Below are 13,823 nucleotides of genomic sequence, written 5' to 3'. Positions count from 1 at the left end.
GATGATATTTTTTGGAGTGTGTTTTTTCTTTTATTATCATATCAAAAAATTCAAAATTGACCCGATGCCACTATGGTAATCACATGCGTAATAAGATACACGCGGCACGAAAAAATTCAATGGAGTCATTCTACTCTATATTCACTATACAGTACGAGCTAATGTATTCTACCTTGCAGGCATTGTGTATTCACGTATCATCACTTGAGGAAGGACTTAAGTCAATGTTTTTGTCTTATTTGCTTTCTGTTTGCATGCTGGTGTGAAAGTTCTGGTTTATCTTGCTTGTTGCAGCCTGAATTTTGTTTCGTTAATTTTTCAAAACTGACCTTTCATTTTTTATAAGAAGTTGATATATCTTGAATAATCAATCTTCGAGTGCGTATTTGACGTTCAAATTGTATGTTGTATATAGGGAGCTGTGGAGAGTTGAAGCAGAACTCGATCAAACTGTTGAAACGTATAAGGAGGATTTATATAGACGCGAAAGGGTTTTGCGCAGTTCCGTCAGTAAGGTGAGGTTTAACAGTGTCAAAACCAATCATTGCTTTTGCATATTTCTGTATTGTGTTATTTGAGTTTTTGGAAAAAACAGCTTTCTGTCTTAAAGTGAGTTTTTCTCTTCAATTTTACAATGGGATTTTGTATTTACACTCAAAAACGCTACCATTTTTATTTTGTGTGAATTATTAGTTTGCATTGCTTTCCAGTTTAGATTACTGTGCATATGTGTTTTCATGTAATTTATTAAATATAATGATTTCAGAAAAATTTTACAGTCAACCTTGTATTAAGCTAATTCCCATGCGGAATCAGTGTCCGCTTAATGGAGGTGTTCGTTTAACAGAGGTTGTCGTCTCCAGACCCCTCCTCGTTAGGAAATGGCATAGCTATATAAATTAGTAACTGAACAATTTAGGTATGTCGAAACCACTGAACTGAATGTAAATGGAATGCTACCTCCCGCCAAAATTGGAAGCCAGCAAAGTAACTATAGTCCCAGCCTCTCCAGGCACAGCCAAAAGAAAGTTGTATAAGCTGAAATGCGGGATATGACCTCCATACACGCGTGTATGTGGGTGTTTGGCTTCACACAAGGGCACGCATGTTTCTATAAAGGCAGTCATTCAGTTACATATTAAGTTCAATGGTTTAAACACGATTTCAGTTTAGCATGGGTACCGAAATTGAAATTATTATTGGTAAATATCAAAAAGCTTAGTTTTGTAATTTTGACTTCGGGAAGTGAACTAAAAAAAATATTGATGTTTAACGCACGTGTAACAATGCGGGTGAAAATAAATAGACTTTGAACAGATCAACAATTAACTCCATTATTGTTGTAAATGCGGAGGGGGGGGGGGTTGGCAAAAAGAGTCCCTTATAAAAGAAAGCAAAGTTTTGGAAAAAAGGCAGTCAAAAAATATTTATAACCAGCTATACTAAATTTCCGTAGCAGTGCTCTTTTTGCTCCCTCCTCGGATATATGTTTGTAGCATCATAAGTAATGGGTACGATACGGTTTCGTTTCCCGTAGGCAATATTGAATGGAAACGAAAGTGCGAAAACGGCTCCCCTCTAGTATATATGTTTGTAGCATCATAAGTCATGGGTACGAAACGGTTTCACTTCCCGTAGGCAATATTGAATGGAAACGAAAGTGCGAAAACGGCTCCCCACCAGTATATATGTTTGTAGCATCATAAGTCATGGGTACGAAACGGTTTCGCTTCCCGTAGGCAATATTGAATGGAAACGAAAGTGCGAAAACGGCTCCCCTCCAGTATATATGTTTGTAGCATCATAAGTCATGGGTACGAAACGGTTTCGCTTCCCGTAGGCAATATTGAATGGAAACGAAAGTGCGAAAACGGCTCCCCTCCAGTATATATGTTTGTAGCATCATAAGTCATGGGTACGAAACGGTTTCGTTTCCCGTAGGCAATATTGAATGGAATCGAAAGTGTGAAAACGATTGTTCGCGACGAGGGAATCCAAGGTTACCATGGCCCGCTGATCGAGAACTTCACATGTCTTCCACGATTTTACACCGCTGTCGAAGTGACGGCTGGAAACAAGTAAGACCGGGAATATTTTTCAAAAGGTTTTTATTATAACAAAATAATTATTCAAAATTATGGCAAGCTCAAGAGTTGAAAACATGCCCAAGCCTGAAATACACTAGGCAGTCGCTTTAGTCACGTGTCTAATACTACTGCTTTGTGAGGTTACTAAGCTAGTCGCAGCGTCGCGTCAGCTAGTCGTTTTGGAAGACCAAAACTTGATATTCAAATAAAAGCTTGGTATTCGGAACTTATGCTTTTACTGTTTATTAGTTAAGACGTGTCATATATCCATTTATATATTTATCATTGTAAATACTCTACTTCATTCTCATACTGAAGATGACTTAATGTTAATCGAAACATGTTTATTATAAAAGTTTTGTCGTTTATTTTGAATGCATAAACATTATATATGTTTTAGAAATGTTTTTTTTTACAGTAAGTAAACGCCTGAATATTTATGTAGTATGAACAAACTTGCAGGCTGGCTGTGGTACTGTTTTAAGTCATCGTGTGATGGAGTAAATTATCATATTCACTACGAATTTTAACAAACAATAGGCGCGCGTTGCATTGTGGTTGACAATGATTCTTTAAATCAGCGCATTACATTTAGGACACCTTTGATATGTTATTGCGTGTATCAATGCCCTTATTGTCAATCATCCGCCTGTAGCACAATCGTCATATTTCAATAACGTGGAGATAATTGCAAATTGTTTGCGAAAAATGTTGCTAATTTTTTGACAACTTTTGTAAAATTTTCGACCTAAAAATATCTTACAAATGTTTTTAACTATCTAAAGAAGTTATTTCTTCGACCCTGATATAGGCACTTTAAATTATAAAATTGTGTTTTGTTTCTGTATCTCTTACTCTTCCAAATTATAAACTGCATTTAATCGTTTCCATGTAACTATTTGTTACAGGTTATTTCATCTTTTGGTCGACTCCGACAAAATCGCCACAGATATATTAAAGATAATGAATAGACGCAAGATGCCCGGAAGTGCAACGTTCATGCCACTCAACAAATTAAGCACGAGAGAAACGGATTTTCCAATTCACAACGTAAGTTTTCAAATAGATCTGCATGTTGTTTCTTCTTTACGAAGTCGCTTTATTTACATCATATATATCAGGGCTCGTACAAACTTGAATGCCCATGTATTGAAACTGAAAAATTCAAGGCCTTAAAAGATTAGAATTCTTCAATATGTGTTTGAAAGTGCTTGAATTCGATTTTTTCATCACAATACTCTCTTCTAAAAGTGGAGTTGAAATAGTCTCTTAAATCATAATTGCACAAGAAAGTATGTCGTGTCCTAAAGGTTTAATGTCAAAACTTTGAAGTAACGTACTAACATGGCAGATTTCAAGTCATACGAAAACACGCCATTTGCTCTCGATTCATTGGAAAAAGCTCTTTGGTTTTAATTTTGATTTTGTTTTTAATGTTTTCTTACTTAAGTTGTGCTTTTTGTGTCTTCCTCGTCTTAAAGATTTTTCAAAATATGTCCTTTAAAATCCTTGAAAAGTGCCTCAATTTCATTACTTTAACATTGTACGAACCCTAATGTACGTTACTGCCACTTGCACTATACATAATGAATTTTGGTCTTCAGATGATGAGTGTTTATCTAGGTATGGTCATCAGTATTTGGTTCATTTATAAAGAACCACGCGCTTTATATTACCTGTACTATAGTTTGCATTAGTTAATCTACCGTGCACTAATACTGTGGAGAAAAGCCAAATCTTTTGAGAGTACTGTCTCCGCCGTTTTGAAATAAAAAGGTATTTTCTCACCTCGACCACCATTTTCTTCGTCACACTTTCAGAGAATTCAGGCTATGTTTATTTAGCAACTTCAGTGTGTTGTGATTCATTTGTGTTTTCACGGAAGTCGGAAAAGTGCATTTTGTAACATCTGGTGTATTTAAATGTTTCAGTGGCATAAATACTGTAGGGAAATAATGAAAGAGTTGTTTCCTGTATACAAATAGCTATGTCTTGCCTGCCATTTGTCCTTAATCATTTGCCTAATTGCTGAGCATAAAATACAGCGGGCTGGAGCAATAAGTAGCGGGAAATTTTGTGTTTTTCTTCCTACCTTTATTCCAATTGTCAAAATGGCGCTTGAGAAAACATTGAACGGATATTACAAAATCACAGTTTTTGCGTTTTTATTCGTTCTACAAACTTTTGATTCGAGGAAAATTTTTGTAAAAGGGACAGAACAACCGGCAAAGATATTTAATCCTAAAAAGTTTGTCTTCTTGGCTTTATAGTGGCAGAAAATTGAGATGATACAAGGTCGACCTGCATTGTTTTGAACAAACTGGAGATTATATGATGCTGCTGCTTCTTAAAAAATGTAGAAATATTACAGAATCCTACTACTGCTACCAAAATTTCATCTTCAATGTTTATGGAAGATTGCTACAAATTTAGTTATTTAACGACACTTTGTTATTCACATCGCTAATATCATAATAATTTCAAATTACGTCTTTATTATATCAGTGAAGAAACAAAACAAATCGACATAGAAAAATAATCAGAAAGACATTTTGATGAACAATAGTAAGTTGAAAACGGTATCATCAAACTCTACGAGATGTACGTCATCAAAATATGCGAATTAAAGTACCTCTGTTGTCATAAAGCGAAACAAAGTTTTCAACCAGTTCCTATGTGAACAACTTCAATATCGATGAATATGTTCAAGATATGAATACCTTTGTTCTTACTTTGTTGTAAATTTGTAATTTAAGTATTCGTCTTTTAAAAATGCCTTGCACGGCTAAAATTGTCCTCGTCACCTTCAACTTTCAAATTTCAATAGAACTTGCCATCTTATTTTTCAGTCGTTACAAAGCCAAAAAAACACAGAGCTTCAGGGTTAAAACTCTCCACCGGTTTTCCTCTATATGCAGTGTCATATTACACGCAGTGTCATATTACACTAAACATGAAAACGTGATAATGCTTGTAGCTAAGCGCATTCGTGAACAGTGCAAAGTTTGAGCTTGTAACCTCAGAATCAGCTCGGATTAATTCCGTCTTCCAAAATTCGTATCCTTAGTCCTAACCCTAACCATAACCCATCTCAGATCTGTAAAACTATATTTAAACTTTTTAATGTACTTCCAATAATCATGCGCATCACAAACTTGTGTTTTTCCAAAATAACAATGCGAGCCTGCGCTCAGCGTGTAAGCGTCTCTGGTGTCCGCTAAACAGCATTCTAGCCAATCACTTTCCTTAAAGTCACTTCCAAATTTATTCTAGATTTTTAACTTTTCGTGAATATTTCCTAAATCCTTGTAAAACATTTAATTTTATTTGACGCCCGTACACCAATCTCATGCATGTAATGTTCATGTTGTAGAATGTATTTCCTATCATGTGTACACCAATCTCATGCATGTGTGATATTCATGTTGTAGGATGTGTTCCCCATGATGCGTGAGCTCAAATTCCAACAGAAATTTCGCCCAGCGATGTTGACGGTGTTTGGTAAAACATTAGTATGTCGAGATATCGATGTTGCATCGCAATATTCTAAGAGCGCGAACCTCGACTGTGTCACAATGGAAGGTAAAAATAATGCTTGCATAATCGTGTTTATTGAAATATTTTATGTCAATGATGATAGCCAACTGTATGTGAATTCCCCTTGGGAGTTTTGGTTAGTAGCGTATTTGAAAATGAAAATCTGTTAGAGATATTTACTGTATTTGCACAGTCAGGCTTTTGCCAACCGAGGAGTTATTTGCGAGAACTCGAGACCAGATGAGGTCAAGGCCGAGGGTTTGCACCTGCTCGAGACTTCTTCTCAATTTTTGCATAAGCCAGTGCAAACACATCAAACAAGTTGTAGATATAACAATAATGCGAAACAGATAAATTTATAACAAATGTTTTAATTTTCCTGTTTTCATGATTGATTCGCGAGTTCTCTTCACTCGATATAATTCATCGAGCTCCAGTGATTGAGCTCAGATCGGTTTTCGCAGGTTAATGCGACGCAGCTACAGACCAATCAGCGCATGCGTTGTATTGTTGTTATTTTACAAATATACATGTGTACTGCCTGCTCCTTTTCATTCCGACTGAAACATGCGCTGTTTTAATGCGAATGCATGAGAGTATGAGAGTAACAGCCGATGATGCTTATCGTCAGGATCTGATTACATGGGGGCAAGCTGACTCGGGTGGCGAGCGAGAGCCCACTGGACGGGCCACCTTAGGCAGCTCATAAAATACATTCATCGTTACATCAACACATAATTACAAAAAAGTGGAGTAACGCACTTAACCAATGGCTTCCAGTGCAAACAATATCAAGTTTAAACAGACGAACGATATGGCAAAGGATTTGGTAAATGCTCTCAATTCAAAACCTTAACGGAGTTGAACAACTACGACTTAAATGCGGACAAGCCTTGACCGTACGATGAAGTACGACCAAATGTGTGAATGATGTTCGCATCTCTTTAGACCAAAGGAGCTAGGTTATTAAACAGTTATGACAAAGATGAAGGAGCTTCAACTGAACTTTTCAAAAGCTGTGAGCATCGGTCGTAGAATCGCTTGGGTTGTCGAGTTCTGTGAAGTATTAGTGCAAATTTTGGTGGTCTGCTTTTACAGCACCGTTGTCATTTGGAAGGCAGTTATTGGTGGATGAGATTATGCTATCAGCTGCAGTAGTTTCCTGTGTGGACGTTGGATGAGATGACATCGATGATGAAAGTGCATTTGGGTATACTTTTTCTTTTTATTATCAGACAAAGTTTCGTTCACCCAGGAAAATGACTTATCCAAGACATCTGACGTGGCTGTAGACCTGTTTTCTCGTAAACTTGGTAATCCTGCGCTTTAGCTCACAGATAGTAAGAGAAAGAATTTGGAAAATAACATTGCCAATTCGGAAGGAGAATGCATGGTTAAACAAAGTATTAAAAGATGACAGCTAGTTTCAGAATGAGCTATGTGAAATTATAAAGGAATAAAATAAAGTGTTTGCAAATGCAACGTATGCGATGAGTTTAACACTGGCCAAAATTTTTGAATGTATGAGCAAATCGTTCGAACAAATGATGCTGCAATATTTCCAAAATTTCCATTCCGCACCTTGGTACAATGAATGGCATACATCCCTATTATGAAAGTACTCATGTGTTTGTTAACCCTTTACTTCCCAACTTTTTTTCCTTCTAGTTTCGGATGGTTTTCTCAATCTTGCCGTATGGCAACGCTGGGAGTAAAAGGGTTATAAAGAAAATCTCTGCTAGCCGCATCTGTAGCAAATTGCAATCCTTTGCAACTGATTCATATAACTCGAAGCTTCTCGGCCCTGGTACGAGCCGCAAAATTGGGAAGCTTTTTGACGGCCGTGCGATGCACGTATGATATAGTGTTATGTTATATGAAAGAGCACAAGATGAAAATTCTAGTACTTCCAACTTTTGATTGAAGTAGCCTTTTATTGTCGTTGCTGTGTACCCAATTCTCAACTTACTGGCCATATGTGTGAATTTACAAAACCTTTGCGTCATGAGCCAACCCTGGCCATTGACATTCAACTTCCCCGAAGATTTCAGAAGAGTCACAAAATGTCCGTATATTTAAAACGTAGAATTGCTTGTAGTTAAAAAATTAACCTGCGAATTTTCTTGTGGAACTTGCATTGGCATATGTGTCGTATACAAAATGCTTGCTGCTTTCCATACCGAACCTCAAACTGAGACACTTTCTCCCAAATTACTTTGGTTTCGTGTGATTCTTGAGTCATAAGCTCGAAATAAAATGCTCAATTAATATTCGTGTTTTTAGAACCTTGTACGAGCAGATATTTGATCAATGTGTACATTTGTGTGTTTATGAAGTGAATTTCCATGTACGTTTTTGTTTGCTGGAAGAAATATTCTGATGTTTGCAAGCAATTTGATGTATTTATGTCCAATTTACGTTATGTGGAAGTTGACAACTTTCAACTTTAAAAGTCGTCCTCGTGTACGAACCTTTCTGGCCGCCATGCTTGCTCATTTTACGTCATAAGTAGTACGGAAGTCACCAAGCTAATACTAATTTCTTTGCCATGATGAGAATGTGTACTCGTTATGACGTCAATTTAGCAAACATGGCAGACAAAAAAGTTCTCACAGGAAGTGCGAAAAATCACTAATTTTGACGGTCATAAAATCGGTGTGAAAATAATAATTTTAATTCTGTTTGCGTAAAATGATTTTCAGAGCTTTTGAGTAAGACAGTTACGATTTCATTAGCACGTAAATGGCCATAGAACAAGCAAGTCATATATGGCTTGTTAAGTTAATAAAATAAACTTGCAAATACAAGTGTCTGAAGACTTATACAAACTACCTATATCCATTTTTTTACATCAACGTTTGTTTTCTTGTTGCATAAACTTTTCATCCAGGCGATCAAGTCAGTCGTCGTGGAGCTTTAACTGGTGGGTACTACGATTCCAGGAAATCCAGATTGGAATGTCAGCGATCGTTACATGAAGTTCGAGCGAAGATTGATTCATGCGAATCACAAAAACAGGAAATACGAAAGCAATTGGAGCGTATCCTTTGCGTCCTTATATAATAGAATTCGGCCAATGTTTTATTTTTTTAAATAAATTTGCTTTACCCCCCGTAAATATCTGATGTATGAAGATATTCTCTGATTTCGGGCCGTCATACAATAGCGATAAACACTAAGTGCAACCTGTCAAGATTTATGATTTCCACAGCCTACTCAACTTAAGGCCATTGAAGACGTCATTTTGTCACACTAACAATTCCTGTCCTGATCAAAAAACCTTTTACACAAATACGTCACATTGTCTGCATATAATATCGTTGGGATAACGTTTTGAATGAGTCTGACACCAATTTTGCAAAAAATCTGGAGAAAAAACCTATTTTTTTAGCACATTTTGTCATCCCGATGTTGATTTTTGTATGCATTTAATTTCCCGTATGTATTTTTTGTATGTATTTGATGAGCGGACGCTCAAATACATATTTTTTCAAATCGTTAGGAATGCTATTGGAGAAAAGTCGATAATTTTAAACACGTTACGTCACCCGTGCATGACGTATGGGCTGTCTATTAAACTCATTACTTATGATCATTAACCTGACTTTCAGAAATCGACGGTGAAGTGACCAGTATTCTAGGTGAACTTCAAAAAATAGAGAGCAAACTAATGATGCAAAAGTAAGTGGGGATATTGACTATTTTAGCGTAGCTTGTAACATTTAATACCCCATGGAGAATACTCTAAACCTCTAGAATATACCAAAGATTAGATCTTTGGGTGAGAAAGTAAATCTATATGTCTTTTTCGCAAAAGAGTTGATGAATAATGACAGTTATTCTTTTTATTGTTAAAACATATTGTTCCATTTTTTCCCATCGCCATTGACGTATTTGCGATATCATCCTTACAGTTGAATTTTTTTGCTTGTGAAACAACTAAAGTAAAAGTTTAAAAACTTGAATTTTTTTGACTCTCCCGTTTATACTGCACGGTTACTAATGGTTGAAGTATATTTTGATAATGGTATATTGTTAAAGAATACTAGTAACCATAATCGTATGGTACTTAGTATGGTACTAGAAATGATACTAGTATGGTAATGGTATAAGTATACTTCATTCTTACTAGACTGAATGTCACCTTAGGAGCTAGTGTAATAAAGGATAAGGGAAATATTTATACATATACATCCCGGGTTGCCTGATGGCCATTTCCGAGTGTGATCTTATCAATTTTTTCTGTGTTATCTGCACTGTGATAGTTTATTTTCAAATCTCTACACTAAATTCAGTGACAGGACTACCGAATATTTTTCTCTCACGTCGTTACCAGTTCACCCATTTAAATTTTTAGCAGTCCCCTCCCCTTAATAAAAAATAGGAAAACCGTACATAAAGTAAATGGTTTGAACCTGGGAGTATCGTTACACGTTTATAGATGTAGATCGTCCAGCTTAGTATAGTCCTGAGAAGGACTGTTTGTATTGATGTTTGCTGACGCTAGGACAACCTTAGCGGTGGTCATCAGAGTCAGAGTCAAATGGCTTTTGACGATCTACATCTACAAACATGTAAAACAGTACATGTTGCTGCCGTACACCGAAACTGGATTCCAATTGTTTAGGGAAACGAACGATCAACAAAAAGTCAACGTCATAACGAAACAGAAAGAACTACAAGACATGGAGGAAAGTTTGGCTCATAAGGTAAAATATTGCTCTTTTGTTTTAGTTTCAATTACCGCTCTTAAAAGTTGTTGAAATGCTGCAAAGATTGTAGTTACAAAGCTTTGGCTACTCGTTTTGCCTTCACTTGTGTAGCAATGGAGCAGCACAGATTAAAATCGAAAGGATATATAGTCCGTCAATACTGCGAGTCGGCATTCATACATGTTGTTATGTAGTGTGTTATCTGCAAGCTAGTAGCGAGCTTTACCAGGAGTACAACTACGAGTACGAAGTTTGACCTTGTAAAGGAATGGCAGGAGGACGTTCGTAGTCGTTGTCGCGTCGTCAAATGTTTGTTTTAGCTGTAAACAACAGAATGAGCTTTTTACTGTGAAAAACACCGCATTTTGAGAAGCAGCTACGGCTCTATTTGTCAATATTAATATTGATGAATTGGTAATACTGATTTAGCGATGGTATAGGACTGTTTAGAGAGAAAAATCTTCATTATTTTACTTTTTATGGATTGTATATTTACAGTAATTTATTGTTTTTTTATAATTCACTTTGCGTCCCAGATACATGGAAGTTTGCAGGTTATATTTTTGTTTTAAATGTAAATCTGCGTTCAAAAAAGGTACTGAAATAAAGCTTGGAAGATCAAAAATAGTATTGTAAACTAAGTTCTTGCACAATGAAAAAAATGCCTACTTTCTTTTCCTTAAAAAACATCGCAGTCGCGACTACGAATTTTTAACAAAACATCGTTTTCAGATTGATGACGGCTACTAGTTGTTGATGTCGCGACAATGTTTTCACGCCAAAATGACGTACTTCGTACTCGTAGTCTTTGCTAAAGCTCCCTTATAGTCTGGTAAATTTATTGAATGGATTGTCCTTCTAAAATGAATTGAAATTTCATGACATGGAGTGGAAAGTGAGTTTCAATTGTACAAAGTGTACCCATAGCTGAGCCTTTTTATCGAGTACCCTTGTATACTTGTAACGGATACTTGGCTCATGATACATGGAACGAAAATAGTGTGAGGTTGTAAGCCCGCAAGTTTTGGTCCTTCTTTTATTGTTTATTTCAAGGAGTTAATTCAACTCGATGATTTTTGACCCATTCCCCTAGATGTCTAACTACCGTGTTAAACAAGCAAAACTCAAAATGAAAAATAAGCTAAAAGAAGGCTTAAAAACCCCATCATATCGAACATTTTAAAAATTAAACCTAGACTATCAACTTTGCAACTGTATATAAACCAAGATATTAGTCGTAAAATATCGTCAATTTTGCCATCTTTCAAGATGGGTTGCCTCATATATATGGTAGGTTGGGTTTTAGGTCATTGATTAACTACATTTTGAAGTAAAATAAAAAGGTAGCTACAGCATGCTCTTTTCTGGAGTTGACTCTTAAAATGTAACCATATTTTTGAAGTAAGCATAACTGCAAAAGTGGAATTAAAATAATTCCTCTCCACGAGTTGAATGAAGCCAGTATAACATGCATTAATTAAATAGTAAATTTTTTTGCAAAGTACCACAATGAGCGAAAATAAATCGTCAAACCGTACTTGGCAAGTGGTGGGTCAATAGACTTAGGTTATCGTTCCTACTATAATGATTTTGAGATGGTTCAAAGCTTCATATCTTTGCAAGTCGTATTCAAAAATTGTTCCACGTATTCTGGTTTATAGATAACTGCTTCCAAAATCGATGCTTTTCAGTGAGTTTGCGTGTTTCACCTGTTTTTAAAGTTGTGTTATTGAAAACAACGAGAGCAATCTGCTTAGTTCATTTTTAAAAAAACCCGCGCAAACAATAAAGTAATTGCATCTATTTTAGAATCAACTTTTATCAAAAATGCATGGTGATTTGGGAGGAATGAAATCGTCGAAAAGCTCACTCTCCAGTGAACTAGGAACAGAGTTGATGACCAGATTGTCAAATGAGGATCAAAACGAGGTAAATGATGTCTCATTTTCAATTAATAATTGCATGTATGGTCACGCTGCGGACTAGATGGATTTTTGCAAAATAATAAGAAAATTGTTTGCTCGTTAGGAATCATTCATAATTTCGTAAGAGCACCGTAATCATAAAACATTTAAAATACACGACAAACTTCTTTAAAACAAACATGTTTCAGCATACTTTATGCCATCTTCAGTGCGAAGTGAATCAATATAGGAAGTTTACATGATAATATATACAGAGTGATAAAGCGGAAGTATCGAATAATTATGAATAATTATTTACATAACGAAACATGTTTGATCTGAAGAATTTTTAGTCGTGTATTTTAAATGTTTTAGGAATCATTCAATTTTAACATTACTGTTTGAGTATCAAGGTAATATTCATGAATGATAGGAATGAAAACTGAAAACTGTATCCATCGCCTAATTTGTATAATAATTATATATGCTGTGAAAGTATCGTGTGAGAGTCAGTGATCCCTTGTAGTAACACACCATACGCACCATTTTCAACCGTATTTAGCAGACAATATTGCAAGAGGTTATTCATTGTTTACGTTAACACCGAATAGTACACGTTAACACCGAATAGTATATTACGCTACAGCCAATCAGATTGTAGGAGAGGCTAGGATTCAGCCCTCTGCAGATTAGTAAAATAATAAGTATCATCTTGTCTTCGTAGGTTGATGTAATAAACGAAGAAATTCAACAATTGCAAGAGCGTCTGCGAACTACATTATCCGAGAGATCTGTGGTAAGGGACGAAGCTCTTTGAAAACCTTTACTTGTATGTTACCCAAAATTGCATGGAAGAATAATTTTGATAAATGAGCAATTTTTTATCATCTCTGCATATTGCTAACAACACCTTATTTTCAGCCACTTTCTTCTTTCTCGAACCATTTTTCAGAACAATCAAGTACCCCAAGTATTTCCGTTTGTATTGTGCTATTATAAATGTGCTCGAGTGTGTTGCGTTTGAATTTTTAACAAATTCTTCTCCACAAAAATTACAAGCTTGTAAGAAATTCACTTTCTGTTTTGTTGTTTTAAGCTCGAACCTCAAAAGAACAAGTTGGAAAATCTCTTGACGAACAATCTTATCAAGCGTCGCGACAAGCTGCTGCAGGTATAAAATAGTGTTGTTATGATTTGACATGATTAGTATATGTAATAGCATGGTTTCGAGTGCAATTTGAAAAAAACATGCGCAATTGAGTTTTTCAAAGTCTATCTACTTTTAGCAGTGTTCAAATTGGTATCCAGAAACATCTTTAAAATGGTGAACTTCGAAATCGTTCGCCAAAGTAAAACTACTAAACTTGTTTGACTAACCAATCAGGAGCAGTTTTGAAGAGAAATCAGCACTGGTGTTTTGCATTTTTGCATTGGTATTTAGGAAAAATTGCATTGCTCTTAACCAATCAGAATTGAGAAATTTTTTCATGTATATTATTTTGTCTTAAAGACTGCGTGACAACCAAGATGCATTTCGCGTTTTTCTTTATGTTTACATATAGTGGTCAAGGAAATAATTGGAG

General features: G+C 35.7%; 1 protein-coding gene across 3 annotated transcripts in view; it reads left to right on the top strand.

Annotated features, from left to right (window-relative positions):
- Window positions 1-13,823, top strand: part of LOC124443712 (structural maintenance of chromosomes protein 3-like) — a 59,426-nt gene that overhangs the window by 29,472 nt on the left and 16,131 nt on the right. For all 3 annotated transcript variants that reach the window (XM_046994215.1, XM_046994214.1, XM_046994216.1), the window contains 10 exons: window positions 416-515; window positions 1,942-2,078; window positions 2,996-3,137; window positions 5,519-5,669; window positions 8,515-8,664; window positions 9,236-9,305; window positions 10,252-10,333; window positions 12,146-12,265; window positions 12,965-13,036; window positions 13,337-13,411. In XM_046994215.1, the coding sequence (XP_046850171.1) occupies window positions 416-515; window positions 1,942-2,078; window positions 2,996-3,137; window positions 5,519-5,669; window positions 8,515-8,664; window positions 9,236-9,305; window positions 10,252-10,333; window positions 12,146-12,265; window positions 12,965-13,036; window positions 13,337-13,411 (1,099 nt within the window). The remainder of the gene's footprint in view (window positions 1-415; window positions 516-1,941; window positions 2,079-2,995; window positions 3,138-5,518; window positions 5,670-8,514; window positions 8,665-9,235; window positions 9,306-10,251; window positions 10,334-12,145; window positions 12,266-12,964; window positions 13,037-13,336; window positions 13,412-13,823) is intronic.

This window comes from Xenia sp. Carnegie-2017, unplaced genomic scaffold, assembly GCF_021976095.1.
Source record: "Xenia sp. Carnegie-2017 unplaced genomic scaffold, XeniaSp_v1 HiC_scaffold_21, whole genome shotgun sequence".
In the NCBI taxonomy this organism is placed as follows: Eukaryota; Metazoa; Cnidaria; class Anthozoa; order Malacalcyonacea; family Xeniidae; genus Xenia; species Xenia sp. Carnegie-2017.
Note: the sequence above shows the minus strand (reverse complement) of the source record. Positions and strands in the feature narration are given on the sequence as shown.